Source organism: Protopterus annectens, chromosome 3.part1 (genome assembly GCF_019279795.1).
Source record: "Protopterus annectens isolate FY-2018-M chromosome 3.part1, PAN1.0, whole genome shotgun sequence".
Taxonomy (NCBI): Eukaryota; Metazoa; Chordata; order Ceratodontiformes; family Protopteridae; genus Protopterus; species Protopterus annectens.
In genome coordinates, this window is record NC_056732.1 from 180,248,238 (window position 1) to 180,269,947 (window position 21,710).

A 21,710-nucleotide genomic window follows, 5' to 3' on the forward strand; every position below is an offset into this window, starting at 1 on the left:
ATAAATGCTGCCACTGGCTTGCTGTGGGACAGAGAGGAGGGGCAAAAGAGGACCTGCACTACTTTCAGTAGACAGCTCCCTACCTCTCAACCTTTACCCTACAGATTAATGTAATGATCAGGCTCTATTCCAGCTGGTAATGAATGGTTTTGTAGGGTGCTCCCCTGGCCTGGGAAAGAGCTGGCTCTTGCCGTCACAAGTGAAATGAGGGGGAGAGGTAGTAGAGCCATTAGTTTGTAGAGAAGGTTGTGTGGAAGGACAGAAAAAAAAGTGGTAACAGCAGTGAGTGCTGGTAAACCATTACGGCTCTTCAAATTCTCAACCTTTGCATTCCTTCCGTGATAAATATTACAGCCTCTCAGCATTCAGTTCTTTTAAACTTACAAATGCTGCTTATTTTCACATCAAGTAAACCATAACAAAGTACATATCGGCTAATCCCATCACAGGCAATTTGGAGAATAACTACTGATCCAGCCACTGAAGATAACCAACACAACCACAGGGTTACCTGAAATGCATGAAAACTCGTAACTTAAGCAAACCAAGATTCTGTACCTGAGCGTAAATACAGCTCTAGTTTCTGAGGTTGGATTTGTGTAATTTCGTCAGTCTTGAGTTTGTCAGCAGTTCCTTTACTGCGGTTTGTTATCTCTTTATTCAACAGTATAGTTCTGCTTCCTCTGGGGTTTTCAATTTTGTTTGCCGGACAACCTTTTTCTTTTAATGCTGAAATGACATCACATCTAGCAGAAGTTGGCATTCCCTCTTGTAAAAAACTCTGAAAGAATTGCAGAGAGCAAATTAAATGTCAACTGATTTTACCAAGATGTTCAAAAAGCACTCAGATAAAAGGTTTTGAATTCCACAAACTATTGTGATGCCACTTGCACTAAACCACCATGCGCTTCATCAATTACTTTTTGCAAACGCTCTTGCCCATCCAAAACAGGGTCCTGTAAACATTTTACGTGTGGGCAGACCTGTTTATTCCCTGTAACACTTCCATATTTTTGCACAGTTTAAACTAAAAGACTGAAGAATTTTACATTTAAAAAAAACTCACTGCATAAATGCAATAAAAACATAATAAAATGTCAAAATGGATATCTGCAACACTAATAGGATGCTCAACATAAATATTTAAGTGTGGCATAAAATCAATCAATATCAAAGTCACTGAGCTATACATGCCACATTGTAATCAAAGACTCTTGAATGCATTAATGCTCAATATTCTTTTCCTGGATTTTTGTCATACGATTTTTGAAAACTTACTTAAAAATAAAACTGCTGCCCAATTACTCAGGTGACATCATAAAATGAATGTGAAAATCTGCTTTGGGGTTAAACACTTTTTGCCTACATCTGAAAATAGCAGTCATCCCATTTCAAAGACATTGTCAAGAGATTATTAGGTCTAGACTTTCATCTGGCAATCTGGAAAAAATTCAGATCTAAATATGGTTAACAGAGTTTTGTAAATCACAGGTTAAACAGTTACCACAGGATAAATGTATCCTAAAGGGCAAGTCATCATACTAGAAGCATCCATTTTAAGGACATACATCTGGACAAGCCTGCAGGAGAGTCTGCCATTTTGATACTGACCACTGTCAAACTACTCAGAAGTCTAGTGACAACACTCGGATCAGAGAAGGCATGAAAGCTCTGTGCTACATCCACACACCCCCAACATGTGAGAGGAACTGTAAAGCTCACGGACATCATAAAGTTCAAATGCTCAGAATGTAATGAATTCTAATCCTTCAATGTAACCAAACTTAGGTTGCCAAAACTATGGCTTCATTGTCCCTCTCAGGCAGGAATGGCAGATCTTGGAGCATCCAATTCTGATCCACTGACTGGAAACATTAAAGTTGGAAACAGAACACACAGAAACATCCAAGGAAATACAGCCACAGGACAACTCAGTTAGGGCTTTTGCCAAGCAGTACCTTAATATGGACACCAGGGGGTTCAGTCATGCAGATAAAGGAACACACATGTCTTTTACTGCAAATCCTTTATCACCATAGCTACCAAGATGGCAACTGAACTCCACTGCAAGTGCAAATCACCAATAGTGAACAGACACTCCTGTGTGGATCCCAAACTTTGCTATGCCATAAGGGATTCATGTCCAATGATTGCATGCAAATGCACGGTCTCCGCATAGGCATAAATTCCTGGAGGTTAGACAGTATGATGACCCAGAAGGTAAAACAATAAAAGCATAGAACCGAAGCTGCCACAGGAAACAGAAGTTTAATACACAAGCCACAAACAGCTCACAAACGCCTCCAAATACACAGTACGTTTTCGTTTCTCCTACTTCATCAGATGTGGGCTGCTTCCAAAGCCAACACCGTTTACAGAGCACATTATTTCTATTAATAAATCACCTTTGCTAAGCAATCAACTTGTAACTGAGAAAAAGTGAAAAAAGTGCTTTTGTGCTTTTAACCTGATGTTAACATTTTGTTTTACATGATAAAAATTTAAAGATGCGACAACACATTACTAAATCACATAATCTTATTATAAATAACCATTCACTTTTAAAACTGTGTTCCATTTTGGTAAAATGCATGAATGAATTAAAAAAATACTAAGTAAAAAATGAAATGAAACTTTCCTTTGATGAAAGAAATACTTCTGCTACTTTACCGCCATCTAGTGGCCATACAAAGATTTTGCAAGGAACAAAACAAACCATTCCCTTTTCCTTAAAACATAACTTACATAGAATGTGTTCTAAAAATGCCTACTTTAATACATGTTTGGTGTATAAATACATACATATGTTAAAAATACATAATTAACATATTACTGTTTAATTAAAAAAAACTTATTAAAAACCATGTTATTAAAATTGCATTCAAATGAACCTTGTAATAAAAATCACTTAAAAAAAGATGTTTAGTAAAAAGTATGCAGAGAGTTTATAAAGCATTTAGGACACTTTATAAGGTTTGAGCAACTTTCTTGAAATTCCTATTAGACACATATTACAACTTGGCTGATCTTATTTCCAAAAGGGGGGCTATGGAAATATTTCCATTAAGACCAGGGGCTTTGTTTGCCTCTAGTATGAGTTGCCAGTACAAAGTACAGTTTTGTACCTACCATAAATGTAGAAGAGTGCTAATACAGCTGCAGTCATAACAGAAGGGTTATCCTGCAGTCAGGCGGGTCCTCGGTCGGCCAAATTCCAAAGACTAGCTCCGGCGTCGGATGTAGTCGCTTCTTCCCTGACGTCAGTGCGACAGGGGTATAAAAGAACCAGCAGACTCCATTTTCTTCAATTTTTCTTGCCCCAGATGTCAGGTGCCCCCAGAAGGAAGGCAAAACAAATGTATGTACTAATGCAATGCAATATAATCAAACAAAACAGTAGTTGCTAGCAAATACACCATAAAAGAATACTCCAATCAGGTTGTATGAGGGGGTGTTAGCCATTAGGCCTGTCCCAAGAGGGGAAGGAGGGAGGGAAACCTGGACTGCAGCTGTATTAGCACTCTAACATCTACATTTATGGTAGGTACAAAATTGTACTATGTTCATCATGCATACAGCTGCAGTCATAACAGATGGGTAGAATCCCAAAGCTGAAAAAGGGGTGGTAGGCACTAAGTGGAACTAGGAGGAGCAAGGATGCCCTGCAAGACTGCAGTGGCAAAGCCCACTCTAGATTTGGAGTATAATGGTAGGTGATAGTGCTTGGAGATTGTCCGTTTGGAAATAGGCTTCCCTTGAGCACCTGTAGCATAGAACACAAAGAGTTGCTCATTTTCTGAATGGCTTTGTTCTGTCCAAATAATAATGAAGCTGTCTGTGAATGTCCAAGGAATGTAGTAGTCTTTCCCCTTTGTTTTGTGGATTAGGGTAAAAGGTAGGTAAGTGGATAGCCTGATTCAAGGCTACCCTGGATACTACCTTTGGCATAAAGGAAGGGGTGGTTCGTAAGGAAACTCTGCCCTGATGGAAAATGATGAAAGGCTGCACAGCCATGAGGGCTTGTAGTTCCAAAACCCTGCGTGCTGAGGTGATAGCCAGAAGGAAGGCTGTTTTCCATGACAAATATTGCAGTTCTGTTGAAGCAGCTGGCTCAAATGGAGGCAGGGTCAGTTTTTCTAGAATGAAATTGAGGTCCCAAGCAGGTACTGGTTGCTTCCTTGGGGGTTTTATATTCTTAGCCCCTCTGAGGAACTGTCTTAAGAGACGGTGAGAGAATAAAGGAGGATCAGTGTTGTATTGAGCAGAAATGGCTGAGGCATGGATTTTGATGGAGGAGAATGAAAGTCCACTGCTTAGCATCTCAGCTAGGTACTGTAATATTTGAGGTAAATTCAGTATTCCAGGATTCTGACCCTTTTTGATTCCAGGCACAAAACCGGTTCCATTTTGCAGAGTAGGCTTTTCTAGTAGAAGGCCTTCTGGCCTCCAAAATGACATCCTGCACCTCCTTGGAGAGTAGGGTCTGTTGTGAATTTAAGGAATCCTCCATGAGGCTAGATTGAGTGTTTTCAGTTGACTGTGAAGAATTTTAAAGTTGGGCTGAGTCAATAGAAGAGACATTAGAGGCAGGATCCATGGTGGGGAATGCATCAGGCTCCTCAGGAGTGGGTACCAGTGTTGTCTTGGCCAGTCTGGAGCAATGAGAATCATCTTTGGTCTGTCTGCTCTGGCTTTTAATAGAACTTTGGGCAGCAGAGGAAGAGGTGGAAAGGCATAAACTGTCATTGATGTCCAACTGAAAGAGTGCGTCCACTTTCCAGGCCTGTGGACGAAAGGTCCTTGAGCAGAATTTTGTCAATTGGTAACTTCTGTGGGTGGCAAAAAGAGATCTATGTCTGGCCTTCCCCATGCTTGAATTATCTTTGTAAAAACTTGAGGATGCAACTTCCATTCGTATGAATCTGTCATATTTCTGCTTAGGTTGTCTGCCAGCATGTTTTCCTTGCCTGGCAGGAATTGTGCTTGAAGTTGGATTTGTAATTCCAGAGCCATGTTCCAAAGACATGGCTGCCTGCACAGGGGATATGAATGGGTTCCTCCCCGTTTGTTTATGTACCACATCACTGTGGTGTTGTCTGTCCTTATCAATAGCTGGCCTTGATGCAGTAGGTCTTTGAAAGCCATAATAGCATTTATTACTGCTAGCATTCCCTTTTGATTGATGTGTAGGTGCTTTTCTTTTTGGGACCATTTGCCCTGAATGCACTTATCTGTCATGTGCGCCCCCCAGGCGTAGTCCGAGGAGTCTGTTGTGATGACTTGATTTGCTTGAGGCAAGCAGAATGGGAGACCTATGTTTCTTTGGCATGCTTGAGCCCACCACAGAAATTCCTTTTGGAGGCATGGAATCAGTGGTATAATTGTTTCCAAACTGTGGCTGCGTTGAGACCATAAGTTTTTTTAGGTACCATTGAGGTTTCCTCATATGCAGCTTTGCACATGGGATTAGCAGGATGCAAGATGCCATGAATCCCAGAGCCTGCAGGATTTTCCTTGCAGTCAGCCTGGTGAAGGTTGCCAGTTTTCTTAAGTATTGAGTTAGTTGCCCTTGTTTGTCTGGCGTGAGGTAGGCCATCTGGGTGTTTGCATTCAAGCTGGCACTTAGGAAAATTATTGTTTGAGAGGGTATTAGTCTTGATTTCTTTTTGTTGACTGTGTATGCCAGAGAGTTCAACAACTTTATTACAAATGCCAGGTGTTTCAGAAGTATGTGTTTGCTGTCCATTTGGATCAGGCAGTCGTCCAAATAGGAGTATATTTGTATCCATTGAAGTCTGCAGAAGGCAATTACTGATGCCAGGCATTTCGTGAACAATCTGGGCGCAGTAGATAAGCCAAAGGGCAATGCAGAGAATTGATAATGGGCTGAACCTGCAAGAAATCTGAGGTATCTTCTGCAATCTTGTCTGATAGGGACATGCAGGTATGCCTCCTTGAGGTCCAATGTTACCAGCCAAGACTCCTTGCCCAGCATGGGAAGAAGCTGCTGTAATGTGAGCATCTTGAATTTTTGTACGAGTAAATGTGTTTAGGATGGATATGTCCAAAATAGGTATCCAATCTTTGCCCTTCCTTGGTACCAGGAATAGTCTGGAATAAAAACCTTGACCCTGTTCTTGTGCAGGTACCTCTTGAATAGCTTTCTTGTCCATGAGATCTGAAATTTGTTTTTGTGCCTCTGCCCTTTGATTGTGTGGCAAAAGTTTGGCATGCCTCTCATTTTTGGAAGGGTGTGAAAGTCGAATCTGTAGCCTCTGTCTATAATGATCCTTGAGATTGCCCTCTACCCCTCGGGCACCTGCATCTACCTCTTTGAGGTCTGTCCGTGCCTGCATCTACCTCTTTGAGGTCTGTCCGTGGCTGGAAAGGACCAATTTTTTGAAGGCCTATTTCTACTGAAACGTGGAGGTTGTACCTGTAGGAAATCTTTCACTGTTTGCATTGATTTTGCCTTTTCCTCCATTTTCTTTAATACCTCCTCAGCTTTAACACCAAACAAAACATCTTTTTGAAGAGGTGCATCTAGTAATTTAGCTTTGACATGATCTGGTAAGGTTTGCTCTTTGAGCCAAGCATGTCTACGTATGACTGATCCTGTAACAGCAGCTCTACATGAGGCCTCTAAAGCATCAAAACCACATTGCAAGGTGTTTACCCACTTGTTCTGCACTATGCAACAAATCCTGCAACTCCTTCAAGTCTGGTTGTTCAGGTTGTGACATTTTGCTTTTCAGCTGAGATAACAAAAACTGTTGATACTTTAACATATGGAACTGAAAAGTTTAATGCCCTCATGGTTAAAGTGGCCGAGGTGTATACCTTTCCCCCCCACCTTTCTAAAGCTCTGGAATCTCTCTCTGAAGGTAATGGATTTTTGGCAGTGGAGGCCTTAATTCCCTTGGGACCCTGTGAAATAGTTTCTGGGTCAGCCGCATGGCTTTTGTATAGGAATTGGTGTGAATCAGGAACCCGGTAATACCTGACAGGCTTGACTGGAGCTGGAGGTAAAGAATCTGGGTTAAGGCTGGCCTCTGAATACACATCATCTGGTATGTCTAAGACAGGAGGAATAGCCAGAGGCCTGTGCTGAGGGAGCAAGAGGAAATCCCAGAGCCTTTTCTTGGAGTCAGAGTAATCTTGGCCTTCCCAGTGGAAGTGTTCCCCCAAGGTATGCAAAGTTTCCGCAAAAGAATAGTCCTCAGGGGGGGGGGGGGGGCAGAGGGAATGGATGCCTCTGCATCAGAATCTTCAAAAGGGGAGTATGAATGTTCCTGATCTTCAGAATGTTCTGAAGTAATGGAGGCCTGGTCCGGGGAAGGGTATTCTTCCTCCACTCTGGGCCTTTTGTCCGAGGGGGGTTGAGAACCCCTGATAAGAGTAATCAAATCCTCAGCCATTTTGAGCATCTGTTTTTTAGGCATGGGGCCTTGATAGGGGCCCTGTGGAGCTTGCCTTTTAATATGCATGGCTGCTTTAGATTTAGTGAAAGCCTTAATAGAAAAAGAAGGCGGCGGCCTGAAGACACCTTGAGAGGTGGCAGGCCTGTCTAAACTCTGAGTTTCCCTGCCAAGAGTGGCGTCGGTATCTGTAATCGGGGTGTGGGCCGAGGCGCCTGCGACCTTGGGCACAGAAGACACCGCTAAGGAAGTGTCATCGGTAGTCAGGGGCTGCGTAGGCGCCTCGATGAGAACCGGAGCACCTGTAGTCGGCTTTAGCGTGCTGTCTGTAGAAGTCGCGGACCTCGTATGTCGTTCCTTATCTTTGCATCTTTTACTCAAAACTGGAGTCGAAGTATCCGACGACATAATGTAATAAAATTTTTTGCCAAAATAGTGTTGGGCGAACTCCGCCCGATGCTTAATAGTGCGTCTGTTGAATGTAGCACAAAAACGACAGGCCGAGATGTCGTGGTCTGGGCCTAAGCAAGGAATGCAGAGGGAATGGAAATCCTTATGCGGTATTTGCTTCCCACATGAAATGCAATTAACTTTGTCTGACATCGGTCTGAGGCAAGAAAAGTTTCCCCAACGGGTTACTTAGCTTTCAAGAAGACTTCAGTTGAAAAATGTTCGTAATCTCAGGAGCTGGCCGACCGGCACTTGCGAACTGCTTCTGCTTCGGGCACCGTGCGGCAAGAAAGACTGAAGAAAATGGCGTCGGCTGGTTCTTTTATACCCCTGTCGCACTGACGCCAGGGAAGAAGCGACGACATCCGACGCCGGACCTAGACTTTGGAATTCGGCCGACCGAGGACCCGCCTGACTGCAGGATAACCCTTCTGTTATGACTGCAGCTGTATGCACGATGAACATCTCCCTATATTCTATTCTTTCTTCCCACAGCCCTCCCCTTTTATCCATGTCTACTCTTTCAATAACATGTAAATTGTGCCTCCAGGCATTCCTTAGTATGCTTATACAGTGCATTGGTTTCCTTTTTTACCTGTATGTCATATATATGCTCGTATATTCTCCTTTTTAGTTTCCTTTCTGTTTTTCCAACATAAAAACCTCAACATGTCTTGCACAATGCCAGGTATACCAAGCCTTTAGAATCACAATTATTAAAGTCCCTACTTTCTAGCTTTATGTTTCTACTTTCTATATAAACTTCTTCTTTGTTTATAACATAGGTGCATTGCGAACAATGACCACATTTAAATGTTCCTTTCTTTATTCTCCCATTAGAATATCGGGTATCCGTATTACCTTCCAATAGTTTTTTTTGAGATTACTGGAATTTTGATATACTACTTTAAATTACTTTTCGAGATGTTGTCCAAATCAGTGAAAGCTATGAATCTATTCCATTCATTTTCAACTATTTCTCTCACTATCCTTGAACTGGCATTGTACTCTAATACCAATGCATTACTGAAATTCTCATCCACATTTCTTGTATTTACTTCCTTTTCAGTAGCATCTGTACCAAATATAGGTTTAAATTTACTCTTTCTACCCTCCATCACCTCTCAGTCTTTTCTATTAAACAGTCAGGATAACTTCTATTCTTAAACATTTTTCTAAGAACATTCATTTCTTCCATAAAATCATCATTTGAAGTCATCCTACATGATATAATATACTGGCCTTTTACTATATTTCTTTTATAATACATAGGATGAGCACTCAATGTAGGTAAGAGTTTGAATAGGTCTTTTTCCTATAAACCTTGGACTGAAATGTATTGTCTTTTTAAATTCCTGGAGGCATTATCCAGAAAGAATAGTTGTGCAAAATCTTAGCACAGATGTCCTTCTCTTCCATGTTGCAATATTCATAATGAGGGATATTCCACCTGGGCAACCAGAACATCCAGCCAGTACACCAAAGAAACTACTGCAAGGTACATGTGATTTTGCACACAATGCAAGAGAACATCGGCCATAAGTGTGACATCTGCATGGATCATCCTCAGAGCTGAATCCCCCAGTCAGATCAGCAGCATATGGATAAGAGGGCTCATGAGTAAGAAAGGGGGCTAGAAGCACAAAGTCTCCACAAAGCCATGCAGAAATTGCTCTAGCAAACCCTGCTCTGGATCTGATAGAATTCAGTTTGTAGTGTTTTGTAAAAGGTACAGACAGAGGACCAAGAAGCTCCTTCTAGGATAGGAGCAGCATCCAGTCCTGTAAAGACCACTCCAGAGGAAGCCACAGCTCTGGTCGACTAGGTCTTAACTGAGGATGACAAAGTCCCTCTGCCGAGAGAAAAAGCAAAAGGCGATGGCCTTAGAGATCAGAGTAGAAACAACCCGTTGACAGACAGCACTCTAGGATGAAAAAAACAAACAATTGTTCATATTTTCCAATGGATTTGGTCTTGTTCAGGTAAAGTCTGAGTTGTGTGTGTACATCTAAGGTGTGTAGCATCCTCTCACTGGAGTTTTGAGGTGAGGGGAGAAAGGTGGGTAGATGAGGATTAGTCACAGATCACTTTAGGCATGAAGGAAGGATTGGTGCGAAGGACATCCTATACTTATGAAAAATCAGAAAAAGCTGGGAAGCCATTAATGCTTGGAGTTCTGAAACCAGCCTAGCAGAAGTAATGGCTACCAATAAAGAGCAAAATGTTAAGGAAGCAGCAGCAGCAGGTTTGAAGGGAGCTTGGGTCAGTTTTTCCAAAAGAAAATGTAGGTCCCAAGGAGGTGGGACAGGTTTTCTGAGAGACCGGATGTGAAAGATGCCTTTTAAGAAAAATTAGACCTCTAATCTAGAAGCTAAGGGGGGAGACAAAGGCAGACATGTAGAAATAGCCGAGAGATGGGCTTTAACTGAAGAATAAGCCTTGAGCAATTCACACAAGAAATGACTAGAGGAACATCCACTGAAAATGGATCTAGTCTCTAAGACACCAGATGGACAACAACTTCCATTTGGACAAGTAGGATCTCCTTGTAGTACGTTTCCTGGTCTCCTGCAGGACAAGAAGCATGCCCTCAGAAAAAAGGTGTCTGAAAGGAATCAGAAGCCTATCACCCCATAAGGTGAGGTTCACTGCTGACAAATGTTGGTGAATGAGAAATCCCTGGTCTTGTGTGACTAGATCCACCCTATGGAGGTAACTTGTGATGACTGTGAATAGTAAATGTCAACCACAGTGTTCAAGTAAAACGGCAATGAGACACAAACCAAGGACCCGTTGCAAGTGTAGGCAAAAACCAAGACACACTGCGAGTAAAATAAATAAAATAGATGATTTATTCCACCACGAAACAGCAAAAAACACTTTGACTAAGCACTTTCACCAGGTACACTGGCTTCATCAGAGTCTTGTGATGACTGCCCATGGCTAACTGGAGAAGAGGAGGGAACCAATGCTGTCTTGGCCAAAAGGGGGTCACCAGCAAGATTTTTTTGTTTGTTGTCCTGAATTCTGAATCTTCAGCAGGACCTTCTGCATTAGGGGGAAGGGGGGAATGCACAGAGAAACACTCCCTTCCATGAAAATGATAAGGCGTCCACCTTCCAAATCAGAGGATGAGGGACACTGGCACAGAACTCTGGAAGTCGTCTGTTCACAGGGGAGGCAAAAAGATCTATTTGAAGAGTACCTCACTGGTGAAGAATCTCTAGAAACACATCCCTTTGGATCATCCATTTGTGAGCCTGTGTCATGGATCTGCTCAGTGTGTCTGCCTGAACTGATGGAATGTAAAACTGTCAGTTACCTTTCCTTAAAGAGCAATCCTCCCAGGCTTGGATTGCTGAGCTGCAAAGTAGACAAGATTTTGTTCCCCCCTTGCTTGTTCACATAACAGAAAACAGTGGTGTTTGAAGCTTTAAATCACCTGGAAGAAGAGATGTTTTGAATGCTTGAAGGGCCAAAGTCAGAGCCCTCACCTCTGATACTGATGTGTTGCTTCCTTATGAAGGCAGATCAAAGACCTTGTACTTTTAGGTTTCCCAGAGTTGCCCCCCACCCCAGATCTGAAACCTCTGTGAACATTACTTGAACTGGAGAGAGTGGCTGCAGAGGAAGTCCTGGGTTCAGGGAATTTGTTGTATCCACCAAAGCAATTCCTTGTTTAGGAAAGGTAGAAGTGGAAGGACAAACTCCAGAGGATGAGCATGCTGAGATCAGTGTTTTCAAGTACCACTGGAATTTTCGCATACGATCCCTTGCCGGGGTAACACTGGTATAACTTAAGCCATGAACCCTAGCATCCTGAGGAACTCCCTGGCAGTGAACAGCGGAAGCAACTATAAAAGCAAGTCTGCAGAGACTGCATCTTTAGAGAGGGTAAGGTATGTCTTTATCCTGTAACATAGGAAAACCTGGTCCTGACAGGGGATCAGGGAAGAGTTGCTGTAGTTGAGGGTGAATCACAAACCAAGGAACAAGGAGATGGTGGTTTGAAGGTTCTGTTGCAAAGTGACTAGACGTTCTGCTTGAATTAGCAGGTCGCCCAGGTAAAGGTAAATGAGAATGCTCTGAAGCCTGCAAAAGGCAATGACAGGAGCCAAGCACTAAGATGCTTTGGAGCTATACAGAGTCCAAAGGACAAAGCACAGAACTGAAAATGAGAGGAAGCAATAGAAAAACGCAAGAACTTTCTGAAGACAGGGTGGATGGGAATGTGAAGGTATGCATACTTTATGTCCAAGACCAAGTAAACTTGAGGTAGCAAGAGTGGAAATACAGTCGGCAGGGTAGGCATCCTGAAGAAGGGTACATGAAAAAATAAACTGAGTTGGGACAAGTCTAAAACTGGTCTCCAAGTCCATGGAGGAATCAACAGGTGAGACCATAGGAAGGGAAACCACACTTGATGCGGCCAGAAGGGAGTTGTAAGAATGACTTTGCACTGCAGCCGGCAAGCTCTCTGAAGGTCAGAATAAGAGGTAACGGGGGATAAGCATACAGTAGCCTGGGAGGCCAAGCATGGACTAGAGTGCCCCTGGGAACATCCCTCGGAGGGGGGATCAGAGCGAAGAAGTTGCTGCACTTCGCGTTGGAAGGAGATGCAAAGAGATCACAGCAAGGTTTATCCCAAACACAGAAGATCTTCTCCGCCACTGATTGTTTCAGAGACTACTCATAAGGCAGAAGAATTGCCCTGCTGAGACTGTCCGCTAGAATGTTGGAGCATCCCGGGATATGCGTTGCTATGAGAAACCGGCTGGTGGATATGGCCCACTCCCAAACCCTCATGGCCTCGCAACAAAAGGGGGTAGGATAGGGTCCCCCCCTGTTCGTTTATATTCCAAACGACAGACATGTTGTCTGACTGAATGGCTACCGTCCCCGGAGGTAGGACAGGGTGGAAGTATCTCAACACTAAAAGCACTGCCCTCATCTCCAGGATATTGATGTGTAGCTTGGTCTCTTGAGGGGACCATGTGCCCTGGACCGTTCTTCCCAGGAAGTGCCCCCCCCACCCGAGCTGGGAAGCGTCAGTGGTCACCGTGGCTTGAGCTGGAGGGGCTAGAAAGTTGCGCCCCATGAAAATGTCCACCGATTGAAGCCACCACTGTAGTGACGTTCTGCACGTCCAATTGATTCAGATGTGGAAATCCATTGGAAGGTCTAGCCAGGACCATTGAACTGCCAGATTCCACTGAAGGACCCTCATGTGAAGACGTGCAAGAGGGAGGACAGAGATTGCGGCTGCCACCGAATCCAGGGCCCTGAGAACATAGGTTCATAGGTAGGTACTAGGCTATTGGCCCTAGGGCCTACACAAGCATAGCCAAAAAGGTACCCTGGCTTTCGCCACCCAAGAAAATTATTTTCCTGTGCCCCTGTCAAGCAGAACCACAGAAGTGATCCCCAGGGTGAATTTCCTATTACCCATCCAATCATCAAGATTTTTCTTGAAGAGTGCTAATGAGCAGCTCTGTTTGACATAGATAGTCTGTTCCAGAGTATGGGAAGTCTCTGGGACAGGAATCTACCCCTCCAGCATGTTCTGTTTATTGTGGTGACAATGTTTAGGTCCCTAGAGCATGTAGCTCGGAGGGATTGGGATTTAAGTGGAGCATGTCCAACAGCTCTGGGTTTGACTTAGCTTTGTATATTGGGCAGAGATCGCCTCTGAGTAGGCGATATGCGACGGAGTAAAGCTGGAGTTTTTTGAGACCATCTGCGCAAGGCATCTGTTTGAGGCCAGTAGTCCTCTTTATGAGGTATTTTTGCGGCCTTCCCAGTTGTTGTAGATGTCTTGTGAGGTACATACCAAAAGGGGCATTGTACTCTATAATGGGTCTAATGAGTGATGAGTAGAGGGGAACAATGACCTCTTTTTCTGGATGAGAAACCTTTTGTGATGGTGTGCCACGCAGAACGATTTCCTGACCACTGTGGTGATGTGATTATCTTTGATTAGCTTTGACTACAGAGTGATCCAAGATCGCCGATACATGGAGTCTGAGATTTTCTATCCTTTCCGGGGTGAGAAAAATCTTTTACTGAAACTAATCCAATCTTGCCCCGATGAAGTCTATGATCTGAACCGGAGCCAGGTGTGACTTGTTGACATTGATCGTGATGTCTAACTTGTGAGCCAGACCGAGGAAGTAGTGTAGGGCCTGACACAAGAGACGTTTGGTGGATGCAGCGAAGAGCCAGTAGTCTAGGCAGGGAAATACCTGAATGTCCTGAAGTCTCAGGTGAGCCGCTACGACCGCCATAGCCTTGGTGAACACCCTGGGGGCTGTGGTGAGACCAAAGGGTAGGGCACTGAATTGATAGTGACTGGCCCCTAGCCGGAAGCGTAGAAACCTCCTGGAGCTCCTGTGGACCTTGATGTGATAGTAAGTGTCCTGGAGGTCTAACGAGCACATCCAGTCGCATTCTCTCAGAAACGGTAGAATGGACTGTAGAGTGACCATCTGGAATTTTTGTTTCTCTACAAACAGGTTGAGGATAGACAGGTCCAGAATGGGCCTGAGGTCCCCAGTCTTTTTTGGCATTAAAAAGAACCTGGAGTAGATGCCTGATCCGGACTGATCTGGGGGGACCGGCTCAATGGCTCGTTTTTGTAGCAGCTTCGAAACCTCTAAAGCTGCAGCCTCCCTGTGAGCGGGTGGAACATCTGGAAGGTGTGCTGGAATAATGGGACATGAAATGAAGGGGACAGAATATCCTCTGGATATGATGTTCAACACCCAGCGGTCTGCAGTAATGGCTCCCATGCCGCTGGATATAAGGAAAATCATCCCCCGACTGCCTCCAAAGTAGAGCAGCTGGGCAACCCCTCAGGGTTGCTGTGCGGGTCTGTCGGAAAAGTGTTCCTTAGACCTGAACTTTATGGGAAGGCATCGGTCTTGTCCCCCTCTGCCTCTGGGGGATGAATACTCCCGAGTGTCACAAAAGGCCTCTGGGGGATGAATACTCCTGAGTGTCACAAAAGGATTGATTTCCAGAACCACATCTTCTTTTGCCCCTTTTGGTTCCTGGAATAGGACCTCTGGGGGTTAGGGAAGTGGATTCCAATGGCTGACAGTCTTTCCGTCCTCACTCTGGGTTAGTGTGTCACATACAGTCTTCCCAAATAGGGATAATCCATCAAAAGGGGAGTTTATAAAGATGCCTTAAAGGGGTCTGCAAATTGACACAACCTGATTCAGGCGTGAAGCCTCAAGGCAACGCCTGTACCAGCAGCCCTAGCGGCTCCCTCCGTAGCATGAGGAGACGACACGCATAGAAGTATTGGTCACTGATGTCAGTGTAGTCATATTTGCAGTGAAAGACTGCTTGTCCTGCTGCAACAGAGACTCCAGGGGCGACTCAGTTAATTCTGATACAAGGTCTCGTTAGTCGGATAACATGTACCAAGTAATTCAGAGCACAAATAAAAAATGTCGCTGACTAGTACATACGCTTCCCGAAACTATCCATCGACCTAGACTCTGTCTGGCGGATGAACAGAGGACTCTCCTGTGCCAGTTCCTTCTTTGTGGCAGCTGCAACCACCAAAGCATCTACCGGGGCTCCTTTAGACCATGCCTGCCTGTCTGACGGTGGGGAAATAATTTTGTCTGGCCTTTTGGGTATAGGCTCTACAGTGTCAGGATCCTTCCATGCCCTAGTGGTGATTAGGTCCACCAAAGGGTCCGCTGGAGGGGAGCCCCAGGAAGTAGATGGGCCCGTGCCAAAGGCCTCCAGGAATACGGACTAATCCGCAGAGGGTTTGGAGGCTGACCAACCTCCTCTTACTGAGGATCTCCATAACATCTCAAAACGAGACGTCCTCTGTAGGTGATCTGGGGGAACACCCCTTCATCCAAGTCCGTATCAGTGGTAATGGACTCAAGGGAGTCCAAGTGCCTCCTCTTACACTTGTGCTTATGGGGTTCCTCTCCAGTGGGACTCTCTGGAGAGTATTTGTAAACCTCCGGGGGTTCCCGGAGGGGAACAACCTGGGGTTGCTTTGGCACAGGCTGTCCCTGCGACAGAATAATGGGAGCAGAATCCAAAATCAGAGGGATCTGGGTAGGATCAGAGTAGGTGAGCTGTGGTCTCAACCCCTGGGAGAGAACCCTTTCCACTGCCCCGAATGCCGATGGAGAGCACACCTCCGTAGAACATAAGGATGAGGCTCTCCCCGGCACCAAAGCAGGGATCGCAGCCGATGGCGGGGTAGTCTGGGCACCGAGGATGGGATCCAAAAGAGCAAGATCTCGACCCTTGGGTCAGACTCCCCGACCACAGCCCAGCGTCCCCTGGATCCGAGGAAAGTACAGTTTTGTACCTACCATAAATGTAGATGTCCGATAGGTATGCATCTGCAGTCATAACATATGGGTTGTCCTGCCTCAGGCAGCCCTTCGGTCGGCCGGATTCCAAAGTCTGGGTCTGGCCTCGGCTGATGTCGCACTTTCCCCGACATCAGAACATCTGGGGTATAAAGGCATCAGCCGACGCCATTTTCCTCAGTGTTTCTTGCCCCAGATGCCAGGTGCCCTCTAGGAAGGCTAAATTTGGATAAATGTTGAAAATTCCAAACAGTAGCAACCAAAATATATATATACATACAAATAAATACACCATAATAGATTCCCCCAGCTAGCTAAAAGAGGGGTAAGCACCCTAGGAATACCACAGAGGGGAAGGAGGGTGGGTAATCCTGACTGCAGATGCATACCTATCGGACATCTACATTTATGGTAGGTACAAAACTGTACTATGTCCTTCAAGGATGCATCTGCAGTCATAACATATGGGTAGAATACCATAGCCAAACTGGGGGAGGAGGTACTAAGATAATGATGGTGTAGTTAAGATCCCCTGTAAAACTGCAGTTGCAAAACCTGCCCGGGATCTGGAGTATAAAGGTAGATTGTAATGCTTGGCAAATGTATGCACGGAGCTCCAAGTAGCAGCTTCTAAAATGTCCTTGGTAGCCACTCCTCGTAGGAAAGCTGTAGTGGTGGCTGTGGCTCTTGTGGAATGAGGCCTGATATTTTCAGGAGTTGTCTTTCCATGAAAAGAGTAGCAGAATCGAATGCAATTTCCTATCCATTTTGAAATTGTCTGTTTGGAAATTGCTTTTCCTTGCTGCTGGTTCAAAAGGGGTTAGTGTTAATTTTTCCAGCACAAAATTGAGATCCCATGCAGGCAGAGGGGGTTTCCTTGGAGGTTTTACATTTTTGATCCCTCTTAAAAATTGTCTGAGGAGAGGGTGAGAGAAGATAGGAGGATCCATGTTGTACTCTGCTGAAATTGCTGAAGCATGAATCTTAATGGAAGAATAGGACAGGCCATTGTGGAACAGTTCTGCTAAGTATTCTAGGATGTGTGCTAGGTTTGCCAGTGTGACATTTGTACCCTTTGATGCACTCCAAAGGAGGAATCTCTTCCATTTAGCTGAGTATGTTTTTCTTGTGGAGGGTCTGCGAGCCTCCAGGATAATGTCCTTGACCCTGAGATAAAACAGTTTGGTTTTCTTTTAAGCAATTTTCCAGGCAGTTAGCTGCAGTGTTTTCAAGTTTGGATGCAGGGTCTTGTAGTTGTTCTGCGTTAGAAGTAAAGGCCATAGGGGTAGAGGCCATGAGTTCGTCCGAGACATGCTTCTCAGTAGCTGATACCAATGCTGCCTTGGCCAGTCTGGAGCTATCAGAATCACCTTTGGCTGTTCCTCCCTGATCTTCAGTAGAACTTTGTACATCAATGGGAGAGGTGGAAAGGCATACACTGTTAGGGCCTTCCAGCTGAAAGAGGGGGAGTCCACCCTCCAGGCTTGTGGGTGGTATACTCTTGAGCAGAATTTCTTCAGTTGGTGGTTGAGTGGGGAGGCGAACAGGTCTATCTCTGGCATTCCCCATTTGTTTGTTATGATTTTGAAGATGTCTGGATGCAGCATCCATTCGTGAGCATCCGTGGTAGTTCTGCTTAAACTGTCTGCTAGTGAATTCTCTTTTCCTGGTACGAATTTGGCCTGCAGTTTGATGTTGAGATCCAGGCCTAGGTTCCATAGGTCCATTGCCATCCGGCATAGAGGGTAGGAAAGCGTGCCTCCCTGTTTGTTGATGTACCACATGACTGTGGTATTGTCTGTCCTTATCAGCAGATGTCCTTGCTGGAGGAATTTATTTATTTATTTATATTACATTTGTTGACCGGGCTAGTCCAACTGGATACATATCCTTTTTCAGTAGAGGCCCGGGGAGAAAAGCTCCCAAATTTAGGAAAATAATAACAATACTATACGATAAAAGAAGACATTAATGAAACAGAAACAAGGAGACATCAATATATATATGCTAGTAGTTTGAACATAACTTTTGTAGAATTGGTCACATGACGTGTGCAGTTAAGGAAGTAAAAAATACAATATAAGCTCTTGAAAGGGAGAAGAGAGAAGAGGAGCTATGGGACGTGTTGGATTTAATCAGGGTTTGGACATGGGCACAACCATTGGGACTTAAGTATTTCTCGGAGATTACTTTTGAATAGGTTAAGGGAAGTCATGAGTCTAAGACTGTTTGGGAGCGAGTTCCATTGCTTCCCAATAGAGTTAGCATAAAGAGCATCACCTCCCATGTTATTTGATTTGATAGTGATTAACTGATTACTGTTTGCGGATCGAAGGCAGGTTAAGTTGGAGTAGGGGGTCAGTATTTTGGACAGGGCTGGGGTTTTATCGGGTTGATTAATTATTTTGAAAGCTTCAATGAGTTGATTAAATTTGAGGAGATTAGGCAGTTCTAGCCAGTCAAGTTTCTTAAGGTTGATGCAATGGTGGGTACGGTAGGGTGTCCCTGTAATGAATCTGGCAATATGATGGTAGGTAGTGGAGAGGTTGTTAAGCTCACGTTTATTGAGGAAGGAGAATATCGGGGAGGCATATAATAGTGTGGAGGAGATGAGTACGGGCAATGGTTAATTTTGCATGAGGAGTAAGACAATTCCTGATTCTGTACACTGAGCCTAATTTTTTGTTAACTGACTTAATGGTTTGGGCAATGTGCATGTCAAATTTGAGCTTATGGTCAATAGTGATACCTAATAGTTTAGTGTGGGAGACGGGCTCTATGATGGTGCCATTAAAGGATTCAACAAAGGTCCTATGATTCACAGGTTGAGGTTCCTGTGCTATAGGAGTGGTAGGCGAGGGGAAGAATAGAAGTAACTTGGTTTTAGTTGGGTTTAAAATGAGTTTCAGGTCAGAGAACCATTTTTCGACTGTGGCAAAACATTGTTGGGTGGCTGCTTGGAGTTTCTGAAGAGAAGGGTCAGAGCAGATCAGGGTAGAGTCATCTGCATATTGAATGCAGGTGGCTGTGGGAATAACAGAGTACAGATCATTTATAAAAACAGAAAAAAGAAGGGGACCAAGTATGGAGCCCTGAGGAACCCCAATGTTGTTGGGCAGCAGTTGAGATAGACTATTTAGCCATTGGACTGCTTGTTGCCGGTCAGCTAGGTAGTCCTTAAACCAGTTTAGTGCTGATTTGTCAAGATGAAGGGTTTGCAGGGTGTGGAGCAATAGTTGGTAGTTGACCATGTCGAAAGCTTTTGATAAGTCAAGAAAGAGAGCAGAGGATATAAGTTTTTTGTTGCGGTTGCTATTAATTGAGTCAACAAAGGAGAGGAGAGCACTGGTCGTACTGTGATGGGGGCGAAAGCTGTGCTGGGTAATAGAGAGAAGATTATTGATGGTGAGGTAGTGAAGGAATTGTTTGTGAACACACCGTTCCAATATCTTAGCTATAGGAGACAGTATTGCGATAGGCCTATAGTTGGAGGTTTCCGTGGAGGAGCCTCCCTTATGAAGTGGGATGATGTAAGAAATTTTCCAAATTGAGGGGATGGTGGCCTCCGATAAGGATCTGTTGATCAATATTGATATGGGATAGGCAATGACATCCGATGCTAATTGTAAGTATTCAGCTGGGAGGCGATCGGCCGCAAGGGTGGAGGGTTTCAGTTTTTTTAATAGGGTACAAATATAGGAGGTAGATACTGTTTGAAGTTTAAAGGTGAGAGGAGGTGAGTCATGAGGTCGGGTTAAGGGTGGAGAGGAAGTAGGTAGATTATTGGCTAGGGACTGGATAGTCTCAGTGAAAAAAATGTTAAAGGTATTGGCAACTTCCTCTGGATGTTTGTTAGAGAGTTGGTCGGGCGTTGGGGTAGTAGATTTACCAGGATGGAGGAGGTTCTTGAATGCAGCCCAGAACTTTTTTGGGTTAGACTCATGTTTATCCTGGAGATGGCAGAAGTAGTGTTTTTTTGTCTCTAGCAATGTCAGATTTCGTGGAGTTTCTCAGCTGTTGAAATTTTATAATGTCTAGGGGAGTTTTGGTAGTTCTCCATGTTTTCCAAGCGTGGTCACAGAGTTTAATTTTTGCTTTGGTTTCTCTTGTTAGCCAGGAAGCTATACGGTCTCTGGTTCTAATTAGGCGGGTTGGGGCATGGGAGTCAAGAATGTTTAGGAATGTGTCATTGCAGTACGACACTTTCGGCTAAGGGTAGGGTATATAGGGTCGACCAATTGCAGACTTAGTTCTGCTAGGAATAGTTCAGGGTTAAACTTTTTCTTATTTCTGATAAGTTTATATATGGGTGGCTTGGTAAAAGCAAATTTGTGCTTTATAATGTCTCGATTGCATGCTTTACTGCCAGCATCTCCTTCAGATTTATGTGCAAATTCAGCTGGTCTTGAGACCATAGGCCTTGGATACACTTGTCTTCCATGTGTGCTCCCCATCCTAGGTCTGAGGCGTCCGTGGTGATGGTCTGCCTTGGTTGTGGTTTGTTGAAAGGCAACCCTCTGTTGGTCTGGCAGGCCTGAGCCCACCACAGGAATTCTTTTTTCAGGCATGGAATGATTGGTATCATGGTTTCTAGACTGTGCCTGTGTTGAGACCATACATTCCTTAGGTACCATTGTAATTTCCTCATATGCAGCCTGGCATGCGGGATCAAGATTATGCAGGATGCCATGTAACCCAGGGCCTGCAGGACTTTCCTTGCAGTAAGCTGAGTTTGTCTTGTCAAAGCCATGAAGTAGACTGGGAGTTGCTTTTGTTTTTCTTCTGTGAGAAAAGCCATCTGAGTTAGTGTCCAGATCCGCACCCAAAAATGTTATCCTTTGGGATGGCACTAGTCTTGACTTCTGGATGTTGACTGTGTATCCCAAGGCCTGTAACAGGTGTATGACATAGGCCAAATCCTTTATTAGTTTTGTCTTGTTGTCCGCTTGTATTAGGCAGTCGTCCAGGTATGGGTAGATTTGAATTCCCTGAAGCCTGCAATGTGCAATTACTGATGCCAGGCATTTCGTGAATACTCTGGGCACAGTAGATAAGCCAAAGGGCAATGCTGAGAATTGATAATGCTCTGATCCTGCAAGAAATCTGAGGTGTCTTCTGCAAACTGGTCGTATAGGGACGTGCAGGTATGCCTCCTTGAGATCTAGAGTCACCAGCCAAGACTCCTTGCCCAACATGGGAAGAAGTTGCTGTAGGGTCAGCATCTTGAATTTTGGCACAATGAGATATGTGTTTAGTGCGGACAAGTCGAGAATAGGCCTCCATTGGGTTTCTTTTCTTGGTACAAGGAATAGTCTGGAGTAAAATCCTTGGCCTTGTTCCATAGATGGTACCCTTTCTATTGCTTTCATCTGAAGTAAATTGTTGATTTGTCTTAGAGCCTCTGGCTTCTGGTTTGGTGGAAGGTTTGGCATTCTGCTCTTTTTTGGTAAAGTGTGGAAGTGAAACCTGTATCCTTTGTCTATTGTTTGCA

General features: G+C 44.3%; 1 protein-coding gene across 1 annotated transcript in view; it reads right to left on the minus strand.

The window, feature by feature from the left end:
• ITGB1 (integrin subunit beta 1) overlaps positions 1–21,710 on the minus strand; it is an 823,672-nt gene that overhangs the window by 656,892 nt on the left and 145,070 nt on the right. The window contains exon 4 of the mRNA XM_044066189.1: positions 559–781. Coding sequence (XP_043922124.1) covers positions 559–781 — 223 coding nt within the window. The remainder of the gene's footprint in view (positions 1–558; positions 782–21,710) is intronic.